The sequence below is a fragment of the Rousettus aegyptiacus genome, unplaced genomic scaffold, assembly GCF_014176215.1.
Source record: "Rousettus aegyptiacus isolate mRouAeg1 unplaced genomic scaffold, mRouAeg1.p scaffold_m13_p_3, whole genome shotgun sequence".
NCBI classification, from domain to species: Eukaryota; Metazoa; Chordata; class Mammalia; order Chiroptera; family Pteropodidae; genus Rousettus; species Rousettus aegyptiacus.
The window spans coordinates 171,919,985-171,936,767 of record NW_023416306.1 but is presented as its reverse complement, the minus strand read 5'-3'; the positions used below and the strand labels follow the sequence as shown (position 1 = coordinate 171,936,767).

At 56.9% G+C, this 16,783-nt stretch overlaps 1 protein-coding gene across 8 annotated transcripts in view; it reads right to left on the bottom strand.

The window, feature by feature from the left end:
- The window catches only part of PPP2R5C (protein phosphatase 2 regulatory subunit B'gamma), a 104,011-nt gene that overhangs the window by 54,020 nt on the left and 33,208 nt on the right, over positions 1-16,783 (bottom strand). For 3 of the 8 annotated variants that reach the window (XM_036238239.1, XM_016165984.2, XM_016165985.2), the window contains exon 1: positions 15,351-15,575. The exons of the other annotated variants lie outside the window; for them this stretch is intronic. In XM_036238239.1, the coding sequence (XP_036094132.1) occupies positions 15,351-15,444 (94 nt within the window). In that variant the 5' untranslated portion in view covers positions 15,445-15,575. Of the gene's footprint in view, positions 1-15,350; positions 15,576-16,783 lie in introns of those variants that run through there. 8 annotated transcript variants of the gene reach the window in all.

Sequence of the window (16,783 nt, the reverse complement as noted above, 5' to 3'; positions counted from 1 at the left end):
TGTGAAAGGCTATCAAAGTGGGTGGGCGCCCGTGCTTCTGAGGTGGGCGTAAGGAAAATCTCCGCGTCTCAGCGCGGTGTTCGGACGACTCCCTCCGCCGGCCCGAGCGGAGCGTCTACCCCATCCGCCTCTGCTCCTCCTCGGAGACCCGAGTGAACAACGTGCTCGCGGCAGGTGTGAGTGTGAGCACGTGTCGTGACCTGGCCGGGACCGTGCGACCTGAAGGACACTGTCCCCACTCCCTGCCTCCTGCCCCATGTGCCGCATGAAGGGAGTAAAGTGTCGAATCGGGCGGGCTTTAGAAGGGCGGGGGTGGGAGCCGTCCGTGTTGTGCAGCCGCCGCTCTCTGGAGTCCAAGCTCGGTCATCGTCCCAGAAGAACACCCTGTGCCCTTCACGCGACTGCCCCGCCCCTCCCCGCCCTCCCCCAACACCTGCCCGGCCCTGGCAACCTCCAATCTGCTCCGTCTCTGTGGATTTGCCTATTCTGGACACGCCGTATAAAAGGGAAACGAAAACAGGCTTTTAAGTGACACAAAATGGTTGAAATATTACGTGGTAATTCCAAATGTAAACAAGGTAAAGTTTTGAGATGTGTGGTTTAGAACGATGTTCTGGAGTTAGGATTTCACAGACCAGTGAATTTTCAAAGAATCTTGGAGACTGACATTGGCTTACCACCCTGATTAACAAATAAGAACATTGAAAAAAAAAATCATAACAGAAAAAATATTTTAATACCAAAACGGACAATCTTGGAATAAAAAGTAGGCCTATAAATGGAATAAATGTAGCGTTATGACAAACTCGCACTGTATCACCTTTATTGCCTCGGACAGGTAAGCCTTGTCACAGGGCAGCACAGGTGTTTGGAGATGACTAACCCCGGGCCGCCATCTTTGGGACGCCAGAACCTAGCTAGGTACGCTGAGTACACGTGGTCCCCGGCCATGACCTTGGTTTGCCACAGCAGGTAAGCGAGGAACGACACGGTTGTCACCCTGTAAGAATTCAGTCTTTGGACGGCCGAGGCTGACGGGACCTGCACCTGCCGCCGGCACCGGCAGGCGACACCGGCCCACTCTGCGCCAGGTAACAGACGCCGCCTGACCCGGCGCGAACGACGCCCGCCCGGGGTCTGGAGAGGCTACACGGCACTGGCCGAAGCGACGCCTGTGCCAGCCCCGGGGCTCCTTCTCCCTGGGGGTCCTTTGAAACTGGGGTGTGTGTTCGGGGGGTGCACAAAGCTACAGGAGAAACATGCTATGCAATTTTTTTTTCATTTATCCATAATAATTATGACAAATCCTGAGACTTCAGAAACAAACATTTTGGGGGTTCTTAGGAGACGACATGGCGCCAAGGCCCCGGGCACCCCACAAGAGCAGGGTCTCCCCCCAGAGTCAGAGCTGCTGCTAGGGAGAGTCTGGGCCGCCGCGTCCCGACCCATTCAACCCCAGTGCGGACGGGGCTCTGGGGAGAGGCCGGCAGCACTGACCACCGGCCCTAAGGCCCCCACGGAAATGCAGGGGCCCCGAGGACCAAAGCAATTCTGAAAAAGAAGAACGAAGCTGGAGGAGGCACACTCGCTGATGCTAAAAGCCCCGACCGGGCTCTGGCAACCGCGACCGCAGAGACATTCAGCCCGTGGGACGGAGCGGTCCAGAAACGAACCCTCACATTCACGGTCCGCTGCCTGCCAGCCAGCAAGCTGCCGAGTCCGCTCAGCGGGGAACGAGCGGGAAAACGGGACGACCGCGTGCACCAGGGGGCTCCGACGCGGACCCCCCGCCATGCACGGCAGCCGGGTGCGCCGAGTGCGAGAGCTAAGACCGGAACACCCCGAGGGGAGCGCGCGAGGCCGCGGTTTCTCAGGTAGGACCCGGAAGACACGAGCGACGAGACAGACCAGGGAACCTGGGCCTCGTCCGCGTGGAAAACGTCTGCGCTGCGCACGATGCCGTCGAGCGGGAAAGGCCGACCCAGGGCCTGGGAAACACCCCTGCAGCGCGGGGCTGTGATGGGGGGCTGGCCTCAGGGGCGGGCCGTGCTGCGCGTTATGACATGCCACCGCGGCCACACCCCCGGGACCCGCCCTCTTTGCTCCCCGCACTTCCCACCGCGCCTCTTTCCCCTCGATTTTCTGCAGAGGCCCCCGCTTTCGTCACTGAGAAAACCAGAGCCACCAGGCCCTGCTTTCCCCAACTTGCTTTTAAAATCCACGCCCCCCACTTCCTGCCCCAGACATCTGTCAGAGCCTCTGCTGCGGCCGGCCCTGAACTTCCTGGTATTCAGCAGACCTGGTTTTCACAGCCTCGCGGCCCGACCGCAGGGACGAGGCGTGAACTACGGCAAAACTGGTTCATTCAGCTCCATGACACGCTACGTGAAGGGTCAGTTTAACCAGAGTGACGTGCGCACGCTGGGATACCGGCGTGTGGACATCTCAAGTTCAAACCCGTGATCGCGGCCTTTCCATACTGTGTTCTAGCCTCAGCAGAAAGGTCAAGGACCTGGACAGACAGCAATCCCCGATTCCGCCTGTGAAGCCCGGTCGCCGACACCTGCCTCCCGCGTTTAAGGCTCCACCTTCTTCTCATTCAGTTTTTTTGGGCAGGTAACATGTTCGCACAGCTCGAATGCACACGCAGTGAGGCCCCCCGCATTCCCACACCGCAGGCGTCATTCGGCTTCCTGTCTGTCGTTGGGTTTCGTTTCGGGACCCTGACACGTCCTCTGGGCCCTCCCACACAGCGGCGAGAGCGACCGCTGGCCCAGCCCGCACTGTCGGTCAGCCCGCAAGAGACGCCAGCCGCGTCGCACGGACCCTTCCGCGGGACGGGGTCCGTCACACCGCCCAGCACGCTCTGCAGGCCCACGGAGCCACCCCCGGTCCCCGACCGCGTGCTGGGGCCACCAGCGAGCCAGCCCAGCGACTCCTGGGAGGCCTCGCCCCGGCCTGCAGGCCCCGGGCACCCCCCCCCGCCGCGCCTGTGTGGCGTAGGCCTGGGCCTGGACCACCTCCAGTCCCCAGTGCCGGGCGCGCGGGGGTCTCCGCCGCGGCCCTCTCTCCACGTGCGGTGACGGAGCGGAGCAAAGCTGCAGGTGGACGTGAAGGCGGAAGATCGAGGCCACACGGCGCTCGCTCTCCCGTGCCCAGGACATTCCGTGAAGTTTTCCTGCCTTTTGAAATGAACTCAGTCCGCTGAAATATTCCGGTCTTCATTCCAACCTTCTGTGGGACGGCAAAGAACACAGGGCTGTGACATCACGCGCACTTAGATCGACTCGGGCACACGCTCGGCGCGCTCAAAAGCGAAGAACGAGGAAGGAAACATCCGGCGAGCTGTGTGCAAATCGGGACGGACTTTTGTTTACTACAGTGTGAACGGCTCCTCAGCTGTGCACGGTGTCGGAACGTCCTCGTGGGCACCGTGGACGTGGACGACCCCCGTGCTGACAGCAGCCAGCTTTCAGATCGAGGGCGCTCCTCCCCACTCCCCAAGAGCTTGCTACGTCGCCACCCATGAAACGATCTAATTGTGTACCAAACTCTCAGAATTACTCACGAGGACTATTTAGTAGCAGTAAGTTTATGTCGATCATTGAAATAAAGTCTCTCCTGGGCTGTGGGGAAAACGCGACTTAGGGCTTTGTGGGGGTGAAGAAGAGAACGCGGCTTCAGCGCGAATCCTCTGGGACGTGCCAACTCCTGAGGCTGGGGGGAACTGGCAGGAAGTCTGTTTCCCCCGAGCTTCTAGGCGGTGCAGGGCGCGGCGGGCCTGGCGGGCGGGGAGACAGTCTTAGGCTCAGCCGAGTTAACCTCTTCCCCATCCATGAGCCCCCGAGGCCCACCATACCTTCATGACCCAGAAGCCGCATCTCTGGTTTTTCTAGACGGCACCATGAGATCCACTAGCCAGGTTCCGGCTGCTTCGCACTCTCCACCAAACCAAGAGCAGAACTCACCGCGCGGCCGGACCTCGGGGGTACGGGGCCTGCGGGAGCAGCCTGGCCACACACGGCGCCCGAGTCAGAAACCCCGGCGGCCAACCGCGCGAACCGCTCCCGGTCACCGACCCCCCCGGGGCCTCCGGCAAGTCGGGAACCTCTCTGCTTTGGTTTCTACCAGTGTAAAAATGGGGCTAATGATACCTGTGCGCAGCCTCACGGAAAGGGGACGGTTAATGAACGCTTGCGAGGAGCTTTGAAGATTAAAAAGGTCCTGGGTGCTAATGACAAACACGCCTACGCATTCCCCTTTGGGCGTCTACTGCTGCAGACGGGAGTCCCGGCGCGGTCCGAGCACCCTGCTCTTCTGAAACATCTCTTAAAGCTACACAACCATGCAAAACTCTGCAGGAGATCTATGACGGCGGTGCGTGGCGTACCAGGTTCGTGCAAGATGGCAGACGCCTGAGCTGCACTAGCTCTGGGGCTGCCCTGCCTCGGGCCCGCACACGCCTCGCTGGTGTAAATATTTACATGGGTGGCATGCTGTAGTTACCATGGGTGCCACGGCTGAGGCTATTAACTGGCTGGTAAGTTCCTGTTTCCTGCCAAAGAATGCTTTACTGAACACGCTCGTCAAACTTCCCTCTAGTATTGTTTTTAACATTTAAACGTGAAGTACAGCGTTAGAAATTATTCTGGTGGCTCCAAGTTTAGCTTACATCCCACTTAAAGGCTTTCCTCCTTTTGTAAAATAGAGAAAAGGCTCAAATAAAGACATGTCAGAGCCCAGATAGCATAGTAAACAACGAGGCGACAGACCGGGCTGGTTTTTAGAAGTTGGCATTTGGTTTTGTACAAACACACGAGCACCGACAGGCACTTCCCCGCCCCCAGGTGACGTTTCCTAATCTGTGCTCCCTTAACTGGGCACTGAGCAGTGCAACGCACACCAGCATCCAATGCAGAAACGCAAGGTTCACATTTTGAAGGTTTGCATTAAATGGATGCGTACGACTTAGAAAATATGCAGGCTTCATGACCACCGATGTCGCCCTATTTGGAAATGAAACGTCGACCCAGAGAGAGTTTGCGTGCCTCAGAAAAGGTCAGTTTCCATACCTGAAGGCCTCGCCTGGAAAATGAATGAGATAAGAAAGGAGTGCTGGGGGGAGGAAGCAGGGAGAGAGGGAGGAAAGATTTCAGGACGCCGTTCGATTAACTTTGGCTTAAAGGGTGAATTCACGTTAGCATTGAAGATTATCGACACTTTTCCGATATGTCATTGTGACTTTATTGCAAAGAAAAACCTCCTGAATTTATCAGTCTTAAAAAAGCCCTGACTCATTGGACACTCAAAGCTTCTACTGGACAGCATTTCTCTAGAACAAGAGACATTCACGCATTCTCACTGTGGGTTTGGTCCTCAGGGACAGTGGACTGAAACGGGAATCTGACCTTTCTTTCCTTTCCCTTGAAAATAAGTAATTTTATCAAATGCACGTTTAAATCTAATCTGCAGGTTCAGGGCGGCATGGAGACTTAATCGAGGACTCAAATTCAAGTGACACTGTTGGGCCTTAAACCCTGACAGCTCCAAATTCTGGTGTGACTGGATCTCATTTAGGGAGGGGCCGGTCACTAAATCCACAAGACCCCAATGTTTTCAAATCTAGTAAGATATTTCTCAAAATGTTTTTATTTTTCAGTCGCAGTTGATGTGCAACACGACATTACTTTCGGGTGCAGAGCACACCGATTAGACATTTGCATAATTTACCAGGCGATCGCCCTGGCGGGTTTAGTACCTGTCCGACACCGTGCTCGTCACTGTGACGTCACTGACCCGGCCATAAAACATTTTCACGCGTGAAAAGAAGGGTCGCTGTGCGGTCTCCTTGGGACTGGGTCCAAGCGCGGAGAGGCACAGACCCTGGCAGCCGGGTGTGGCTGGAGTGACCTGAGCTCCGGCCGGAGAGCGCGAGCGTCCCCCTGGCCCCGTCCCTCCCTGCTTGGCCAGGTCCACTGGTGGACGCTCGATCTGACCACTGGCGCGAAACAGCACCGAGCTCCCCTCCCGCCAGGCCGAGGGCGTCAGCGGCTGTGACGGCCCCGAGGACGGTCCCAGCTCGGGGCAGGTGGCTCCACTAGCGGCCCCCTCCCGCGAGCCCCGTCTGGGAGGCACACTCAGCACGCGCCAGGCCACCGCACGTTGACGGCGTCACCGCGAGCGTCACGCAGCACCCTGGGGCGCCGCCGGGACCCGTGGAACGTGCAGGACGCCGAGGGCTCCAAAACGCTGCGTCGACTTTTCCCCTGAGAAACGAAACACGCGCATCTACATTATTTGTGTAAACGCACGTGCGCGCACACACACGCCTGGAACGGTACACAGCAAACTCCGAACGACCTACTTGGAGATGCCGGGAGAGGCAGGAGACCGACTTAGGGGTTAAAGCCGAGGAGGATTTTAGTTTATTTGTAATTTTTAAAAAACTTAAAAGGGGCAATATTCACACACAGAGTTTTACAGAAGATTAGAGAAAGATGAAAGGAAGCCGGCTGAGGCGGGAAGGGACCCTGGGTCCTGGGATGGCCCCGCGGCCCGGCGCGGGCCCAGCCGCCCCCTGCCCCTGCGGCCCGGGAGGCCGCACACTGTCCGCGGACTGCTCAGTTCATCGGGCCTTTTTTTTTTTTTTTTAACTTTTGAGGAGAGAAGAGAAAATATACAGAGGTTTGGTAAAAATGGGGTCGAGGTCCCATCTCACCCATGTCAGGTTTCCTAGGCTAATGGTTTTCAGTATTTGGGCGGAAGGGTCAGGACCCACGTTCACTGTAAGAGAAGGTATGGGCTACGTGGGTCATCGCGGCCGACGCGGACCGGGTTAGAGAACACTTGAAATGCTTACTTAGGAATTCATTTCAAATAACAAGAATGGGCTCATTCTGTATTAAATATCATTATGAAGATAATTTCATTTTCAAAAAAAAATCCGGCAGGGAGAGTGGCCCGCTCCTCCGTGGCCACACCCTGTCGGCACCTGGCTCAGCAGGAGAGGAGGCAGGTTCGCGGTTCGCACTTCTCCCCGGCCTCCGTCCGTCTGAGGTGCCGTTGTGGCTGAAGTTTGGCCCCGAGAGCCCAGCCTCGCGCAGACAGTCCCGCTGAAACGGGGGCATCTCCGCGGCTCTCGAACGCCGCGGGCGCCCTTCTCCGGCTTGACACGCACGTTCCGCAGGCGGCGGCTTCTTCCAGGTCGGCCGCGATGTGGCGCCTGAAACCGTGTCGGACGCTGTTCGGTCCCGTCAAAACCCCGGGCGCGTCCCTGTCTCTGAAGCTCCCCTCCGCCCACACGTTTGGAAGCTGCGTCCAGGGCGCATCGGGACGGTGCCGGCCCAGAGTCCCGCAGCTCGCCCTGCGCACACGTCGTCAGCGCCGGGACAGCGGCCGAGCGCACGCTGGCGGGTGCGAGTTCCCCGAAACGGAAATTTCTGCCTGCAAGCTCCCGCCATATCATGGGCCACAGACGGTGTCACCGCGGTCCCTTGCCCTGACAGGCTCACTCGCTCCCTTTCGAGGCAGGGGCTGTCAGCTATTCAGATCTGAACAGCCACAGTCTGTCGGCTTTTACTCTTTCAGGGAAAAATGGCTGCTGAGAAGCGCGGCTAGCTCAGCTCGCAGCTCACGCGGCTGCCCGGCCCCCGCCGACGGCGCCCTGTGACCCTCCGCCCCGCGAGGCTAGCAGGTGTGCACGAGGGCTGAGACGCAGTAAGCCAGGCACCTCGCGCTTCGTCGAGGACATCCTCGGGCCAGACCGGCGTGCACGCGGCGGGGCGCACAGGGACCGCCGGCCGCCACTGCCCCGCAGCGGGGAGGCCAAGGGGGCCTCGGCGCCCCGACGCAGACAGCTGTGGCCGCGCGGCCCCTTGGAAGCGTCTGCGGGACCCGTGCCTGCGACGCGGCCCTACGCGAAGGCTGGGGATGCCTCGCGGCCTCAGTTCTGAGCACACGGCTATCGAGCGCCACCCCTCGACGAGTGCGGCTCGGTACAGAAAGGTGAGAAGAGCGAGTCCCAGGTGTGCACGCACGGACGTCGCAGACAGCCGCACACGCGCCTGAACGTACCACGCCGGCCACCGGGAGGCAGGGACCCGAGGCGGGGCCCCAAGGCGGGGACCTGTAGCTCGAGGCGGGGACCTGCAGCTCGGGAGGCGTGAGGTGGCTCCCCAGAGTGAACAGTCCTGTTCTCGCCAACCTTACAAGTACAAACGCCAGAATTAGGAAGGACACTTTGCTCATGAGTAACGCGACCAGCAGACAAAAGTCCACGTTGCACAAAAAGTTCACACGCATCAATGACAGAGAGACCGGAAAAACCAACCAGCTCAAATTCTATCAAAAACATAAATTTAAACTTCAAACAATAAGATGTAAGGTTACAGCTAAGATCCCACTTAGTTCAAACACTATCTCAATTAAAAAGCCCACCACAAAAAAGGGGATTCGGAGTTTAGCGTGACGGGGTTTGACAACAAGATGGTAAACTGGGAAGTGGGTTGCTAGCAAGGAGCCACATCTGCATTTAAAAACAACTAGAAGGAAGTGAGAGTCGGCCATTCTGTTTGGGACCAATCACAGATAACAGCTCTAACTTCCCAGTAACCTTCCTTACAAATGCTATGCCGAACATCTTTCTTCGAAAAAGAGTTAAAAATGGGGGGAGCGCATATAAATGCATATTTCTCATTTTATTTAACTGACCCATGGGAAGTGAAAGGCTGAGCTCCCAGGAGCAGGGAGAGCTCTCCGAACAGGCGTGCCCAGGGGGTGTGCCTGGGGTCACCCTAGGAGGCACTTTTATATGCGACCCAGGAGCAGAGCACACAGCACAGCCTCCAGGAGCTGCGATGCGACCCACTTCTCCAGGGGGCAAAGCGACCAGCAAACGGCAAGAGAAAGGCTCAGGGAAGCAGGGGAGAGGCCGGCGGGTGAGCCTCAAGGGGAACAGACGCAGGTAAACACAGCCAAAGAAAAATAAAGCAAGTGTGGCTAATTAAGATGCTGGGCTCCGAAGTGATGCATGTGACCCAGAAAAGACACCATAACCACGGCGACCACAAGCGCTGAGTCTCGCCACACTCAGGCACCATTCTGAGCCCCTGACACGCACTCACGCGTTTCGCCCTCGTAAAACCCGAGGGGCTGGCCACCTCGCTCCCATTTCATCCCCACTTCCGGGCACGGCGAGCGAGGGGCTTGCCCCAGGCGGCTCAGCTGGCCAGGGGTGGGGCGGAGTGGGGCGCAGGGCCCACTAAGCACCCGGCTTCTCAAGCTCAGAGCAAGCTTGGTTTTGTCTTACAGTGTGCCTTAAAGGCTGTTACCCTTTAAAAGACCAATTAAAATGCCAATAAATGTCGAAAAAAGGTGCACACCCGAAAACACCGTTGGGTAAATGGTGCAGCGGTCTGAGCGGGCGCCGAGTCAGCAAGGAGGGGGCCGTGCAGCAGGCGGCGGGCGCTGGGATGGGGCACCCCGGCCGGCTGCAGGGTCTCCACCTCGGCTGCTGGGTCTCGCCGCGCCCAGGCGGCCAGGCCCCTGCCTGGTTCGCTCTCGCTGATGCTCGCTGACGGCCCCAGGCGTCAGCAACGGGATAAAAGGAGAAACACAGGAAAAGCCAAACCTCGACCATAAAAGACCACGGCCAGCTACCGAGGAAACGGTTCTAAGTCATTGATTGCATTTCCTGTGCGCGTTTTTCTCTGAGGCGGGACACTTTAAAGACCCCTCCCTCACACGCGAGGAAGGCGACAGCTACGCAGCCGCGAACGGGTCCCTGACACCCGCTTCCCCGGATCTGGCGAGCGCCGTGTTGTAGCACACCTGCTCCACATCACCTTCCTCTTCACCACCTGGAGTCGCTCACAGACACGGCGACAGCCCTAACTCCTTCAGCCCGCGGCCGGAGGGCAGGGCGGCCGTGCCCGGCGGGCCGACGGGGTTCCAGGCTGCGCGGCGGCCTCGACGGTCCACCACAGGTTCGACGTGGGTTTTACGAGAACAAAGATCCGACACAGATTCACCCAGTGTATCTCACTGTGGCGCCTCTCCGGTTTTATTCTCATGAGCTGGAAGGGTTTCTGAGTTATGAGTAACGCCGGGGCCCGCGGCGAAGCCAGACCTCACTCCCGAGAGCCGCCCGTCTCGTCAAGATTTTTAAGTACGTTAGTGAGAGGAACTGTTTACCCCACTTTTTAGAGCTCTCCCCGTCTCCACATCCTTGGTGGCACTATTTCCGTGTGACGGGGAGAGGAGACTGAGTCGGAAGCAAAGCCCAGAGCGGTGGTACCTGCGGCCTCTTTTCGGCCAGGTAGGCTCCTGGTCCAGTTTCTCGATAGCCTGACCAGTATTATTCGACTGATCAAGTTGTTAGCTAAGAAATACACCAAATAACTAGGACCGGAGTGCTCCTTCACGGAAACGACTTGATTTCGACCCACGGCACTGACTGACTGAGCGCAGACACACAGGGGGAAAGCCAGGCGTCATGAGACGTATCCAGCGGAGCACGACCTTCCCCAGGATGCTCAAGGTGGAGGGCAAACGGAAACGAGGCCCCCAGAGAATACCTGGCCGACTGGGGAAGTGGAACGGGGCCCCAGGGAAGGACGTATCCAATTTCCCCCCGACGCCAAGAAGGTGCGCGTGGAGGTTCGCAGACTCTCCTTCAGACGCGAGGTGAGTCTGAACTCCAGACACGCGGATGCACGCAGCACAGAACGCGGGGTCGGGCAGGAGGAGGCCCACGTCACACGCGGCGTCTGCCCCACGCCGCTGACGCCCGGTCCCGGCCCTGGGGTCCGGGGCGAGACGCGGCCTCCAGCTGTCCTGGTGCCCAGCCGCGGGCAGGTCCCGGGGAGCACGGAGGTGGGGGGGCTGGCCCTGGCCGGCACCCCGAAGGCGCCCCCTAACTGCTGCCTCCCCTCCTGGGACAGCCACCGGCGGCCGGGGACACTCGGCTGGCGCGGGGGGCAGGGGCCCCACAGTGGGCCTTACGGGCTGGCGACCGTGGCTGTGCCCTGCTCACCTCCCAGGCAGGAGGCCGGGGGGGAGGTCAGCGGGAGTGTAGGACGAAGGGACGGCTGGGCATGACGTCTGGCCCGGAACCGCACCACTCGCCCGCACGCTCCGTCCCCTTCCTGGGTTTCCGCGCCCCCGACTGCTGACCCACCTCTTTATTCTTCTATAGGATTAACATATGGTGATGAAAAAATTCTAGTTTAGCGTTTGCTGCCAGGCAGGAATCATGATCAGAAATCTCTGAACAGACATTGCACCCAAGTTCAAGGGCAGACCAGTTAGCAGTGCGTGGGCTTTGCACAAGCGTGCGCCCCTCCCCACCTGTTCCCCGGGTTGGGCTCCACACCTCGGGATTGGGGGTCACTGCGGGTGGGCTGTCAGGGTGCGTTTCTAAGTCACTTCACAGACAGTGACAGCCACACGGCTACGGCAACGTGAGCTGCGCCGGTGCAGCGCTCGGAGCAACGACTCACGGGTCCCGTCTTCCCAAGGGTCCTTCGCGTCTGGTCAGCACCGAGCCCCTTCTCCTTCTGCCCCCGGCGGGCGAGGGCCCCTCGCACCGTCCCCACGGTGCCCCCGACGGCACTCGGGCCGGCGTGTTCCCTGCCCGGGGACCCAGGTGCGCGGTGTGCGCGGTGTGGTGCCGCCCGGGGTCTTAGGTTGCGCCCAGCAGGAGGTGACGGAGGGACACCGGGGCCTGATCCCCACACGGCCTTCCCGCGGGGCCTGACCCCCACACGGCCTTCCCGCGGGGCCTGACCCCCACACGGCCTTCCCGCGGGGCCTGACCCCCACACGGCCTTCCCGCGGGGCCTGACCCCCACACGGCCTTCCCGCATGATCTTCGCTAACTGTTTACTGGAAAGGCGAGGATCTTCCCAGAACTGGTGATCCAGGAAGACTTGTGAGAAGACACACTTTTCTATAATGCATTATTCCTGCATTCCCCCAGAATAACGGCTTCACACAGAAAGGGTGACCTGCTCTCTGGCTCCCCAGCAGTCTTCCCCAGACAGGCCCGCCCTGGGGTGGCCGGCCCTGCTGATGCCCGGGACGAGGCCGGAGCAGCCGACTTCTCGAGGCCAGGAAGACGCCAGCGGGAGAGGACAGGCGCACTTTGCTCTCCTCGCTCTGGCCACGGACGTCTCTCTGGCTTGGCCGTTCCCGCCACAATCCCAGCTGTGGAGGGAAGCGTGAGCCCCGCGGAGGCCGGGCCCCCAAAACCCCGGCAAGCCGCCACGCGGAGCGCGCCCGTGTGACACCTACGTTACCGCTCTCACAGGTGATTAAAAAAACTCGAGGAAGGATCTAGAACAGGGGCCCGACCTGGCCCGGCACCTGCGCCTGTAGACGAAGCTTCGCCGGGACACAACGTCACGCCCGTTCCTCTCCTCGCCGTCCACGGCCGTTTCGATCGCAGCCCGAAACGGCGACTGGCCGGGAACGGGACAGCGTCCTCGGTCCCCACGAGCCACGCTGCCCGACACAGAGGCCACCAGACACGCGCGTCCGCTCACCTTCCGAGGAAACCTGAGAATTCAGTTGTGCGGTCAGGTGAGCTAGCCACGTTCTCAGCGCCTAACGGTCACATGTTCAGAGCACGCCTGGAGGCCGGGGACCGTGGCAGGGGACGGCGCAGGACGGCTCCCCCGTCTCCCGGGCCTGCAGGGCGCTGCGAGTTCAGGATTTAAGCCGTCGAGCTAATTACAGCCGTCGTCCAGCTCCAGGCGCCGCCGCCTCCTCCGGACAGACAAGCTCCCACTGAGGCTCAGCGGCCTGTCCCTTCTGCACTTGGACGTTTTAGGAGGTGCGGAGGCACCGTATTGATCAGAAACCCTGTACTAGTTAGTAGAAGGCAGCTATCCAACACTGGGACTACCAGTCGGTCTAGTGACAGTGCTGTTTGTCTGCGTGACTGTCCCCCCCTTCCCCGGGCCCCGCCCAGGGGGCTATAAACTGCGAGCGCTGGGCCCTGCTGGCCTGAGCTAGGGGAACGACGAAGAAACAAGCCCCGGCACCGAACTGGCATACGAGAGGCCGCTGAGACAGACGGGTGCCGATCAGGCTCTGGAAAAAACTGCCGCTACAACCCTGTGGGAAACGGTTCTACAAACAGCCCAAATTTTTATTTAAAAAAAAATAATAAATTTTTTTTCTTTTTTTTTTTTTAAAGATCCAAACAAGACAACACAGCTTCCTGCATTTGGACCCTGGTCCCACAACTGCGTGACCTTGGGCGGTGACCTTCCCTTCTGTGTAGAAGATCCCTCCCCCCCTAAGTGGAGACCTGGGGTCCCCAGAGAGGGCGGGGTGCTCAGTGCCGCCCCTGCCTGCCCCTCCCCATCACTGTCTCAGTCCCCGCGCCCAGGCCCCTGCCCGGAGCTGGTATCGGGGTCCCTGCTGGTCTCCCCACTAAACCCTGGGCCCCGCGGGGCCGGGCTGTGTCCGTCATGGTGATGATCCTCAGTACTGGACACACAGCAGAGCTGCTAACTGGATGTTAAACTGATCAAGACTCAAAAAGCCACTAAAGGTAAAAACAATTCTGCCAAACCTCACACGAACATGCTTTCTCTTGAAAAGTTCTTATGAGTCAGTCAAGCATTCTCCAGGTTTTGAAATTAGAAATTACAGCCACCATCTGAATCAGAAGTTAGCTTTACGTCCCTAAAGGTTACCCCTCCTCAAAAACTGACGTCCCATTCAGTACCGCATTCGCGCCTTTCCGTCCACGATGAGAGCGCCACCAACAACCGCCCAACCAACAGCAAGTCCAAACTGGTCATAACAAGCTCTTGAAATTTACAAAAAAAAAAAAAAATCGATGTAGTATGAGATACAAAATCAAATGATTCCATTTCAGAATTCATAGTGCAAAAACTAACTAGTCCACTAAGTGTCTAATAAATCAAAAAACTCACAAACCAAAAAAATCCTTTATAAGCTACCCTTAAAAGTATAAAAATAGACATTTTATATGCGATGAAACCATCGTACTGCTAACCAGTCAGTCGGTGTTTAAGAACTTCAATCGCAACGCACAGTCACGTTTCGTATTTGCCCCTTTGGCTCCTGCAGCTAAAATAGCCACACGCTTGGCCGCGGTTTGCCCTTTGGGGGGTACGATGCAAAACAATGACTTCTCGGCCCAGCCTACAAGTTGCACATTGTGGATAGTGATTTCCACCAGCTGCGGTAAAGAGGTTTGGAGTGAAAAGCAACACCCATTTCATTCCGATGACCGAGTATTCATTTGATTTATCTTCCCTGGGTCCACCCTGGGATCTGAAAATCCTGTCTGGCATTTTAGTCATACGAACTATTAGTCACCTACAATCCTGCCCCCACCCTCCTCAGCACGGTTTAGAGGCGATTCTGACAGTTAAGGCTGTTTTGGGAGGCACCGCTGTGATATTAAAAAATTTATAAAGTGATTTGAGGAGGCTTAACTTTCATTTTCTATTTTGCCCAATTCTGAACAAAAAAAAATTTACGTGACCAATATTCAAAAATACCAATTAAGAATAAGTATACTGCTACCCCGATAGTTTAATATAACTATTATTAATTACTGTAGTAGCGATTGTGTTTTTAAGCTCAAATTTTGTATAAACTACATATGAGGCAAAGTGTAATCACATACACATTGAAGACTTGTTGCCATGTTAAATTTTAAAGTCAAGTGGCCATACGGGGCCAATGCAAAGGCGAGATCTTTCATGAGTCCACGAAGGCTCGAACGTTGCAGAAATTACGACCCGCGGTGGATTTCTGCATTTTAAAGCACGAGCGTCTTTCTCTTTTAGGCTCCATGTCAAGCATGGAGGGAACCCTTCTCCAGGAAGTTCTTCTCTAGTCGTTTCTGCACATTTTCTGACTGCAATTCATCTATACCTCAGGGATTGTCCCCGATAAAACCCTGGCGGGCGTCAAGCAACACAGACGTAACAGAAACTCCGCGAACAGGCGACTCGGCCAGGCGCGGCCGGGCCCGCCTCTCCCTCCCACCCCCACCCAATACCTTCCCCGGGCAGTGACTTCACATCCTTTGACATCAGCACAGCTCGGAAAGGGGGATGGGAGAGCGAGCAGAAAGCAGAAAAACCAGCTTTGAACTGTGCATGCAAGGCCCCTCGAGACCGAATGCCGTGAGTAGCCCGCAGAACGCCGCGCCGCAGAGGCACGCCCCACCTCCCCCGGCTCCGGCCGCGGCGGAACGGCGCGCGCCCGGCCGGGAAGGACTTCCTGCCTTCTTATCTGGAGCACAATAGCCATTTATTAACTAACCGCAGAAGGTGCCGACTCCGAAGCACACCGCGACTCACCTCGGATGTGGAGCAGGGCCACGGGCTGGAAGGGCCCGTTGGAGCTGGCCGCATCCACCACCATCCTGCTGCCCGCTTTATTACATGTCAACATCTAGGCTCGGCGGGGAAGGCGATGGGCTCCTTAAGGCGAGAAACCAGCCTCCATTTTAGTTTAAAAAAAAAAGACAAACTGGGGCTCTGCAGCTGGAGGGAACTGGCTGGCTCGTGACGTCAGCCGGCACGGAGCCCGCCGATTGGCCGGAAGCTGCAACTTAAAATGACACTGAAAAAACTGCAAAGGGAAAGAGCGTTCTGTTTGGCTGTCAGCGTGCACGGAAAGCCCGGCCGTCTTCCGGCTCTCCGCAGGCGCCGCTCCTCGGGAACTTTTGGGCAAAGACCCACCTCTCAGGGGGCAGAGCCGGGGCCACATCCCCGGCCGGACTGTAAACAGGGACACCAGAAAAAGTGGGGGTGTGTTTGTGTCCACGAGAACTCTGAGTTTCAGCATTTCCCTCACAGGTACCCTAAAGTCAAAGCCGACGGCGTCGTCTCTCTGCCTGACCACTTTCTGTTTTCTGTTCTAATTGCTTTAACGTCTATCACATTGAGCGTTGTGGCAATACAGTTGTTTTTTTGTTTTGTTTTTGGTTTTTGTTTTGTTTTTTGTATTTAAGCAAATGGCTACTCAAATATTGCACAATTCCAATTCATTACTTCGGACTCCTGTTCAACCTCTCCTACTACCAAGTTGTAAACTTGCAACCCTCAAACACTGTGTTGTTTTTTTTTTTCTCGACATTAATTTTTTATTGAAATAATTCAGTTAAAAATTTTAAAAAATTTTAGATTATATGGAAAGTGAAAGCTGCTTTAAATTTAGTCACTGGAAAGTAGGAGTTTAAAAAAAAGCCATAAAATAAAATTCAGTGTTTTTGTATCTTACAGGTGTTAACATGTTACTTTCAGATACTTTCTTTTAGACGCTTTGTTTAAATTAAAAATGTGTTTCGATCATTTTTACAGAGCTAGTATTAAAATCTATTATTCGGGTCTTAATTTACTATCTTTAAAAAGGTTAATGAAAAAGCTGTTTCAAGAAGAAAGACATCATTTCTGAATTGTAATATCCTTGGGAGCGGCAAGGGGTTAGGGGAGGGTGGGAGATGGGAGGGCTCAGACGGCTGATTCCCTACAAAACCTCATTACCAGCTTCCAATAAAAACAAATGAGCTAGAAGAAAAATCTCTTTGGCAGGCGGAGCTGAAGAAATTCCTCACTTCCTCACAGGCACACCTGTGTGTCCCAGCCACGCCTTCTCATTGCAATGCCTCCCGGGACTCCCCCTCCCCCCACCGTGAATGAGGGTGCAAAGCCCCTTGGTTCCTAAACGTAATTCAGCATGAGAAGCACCTGGCACGCGGCTGGGCTTCGCAGCTGCACCTGTGGGCCAG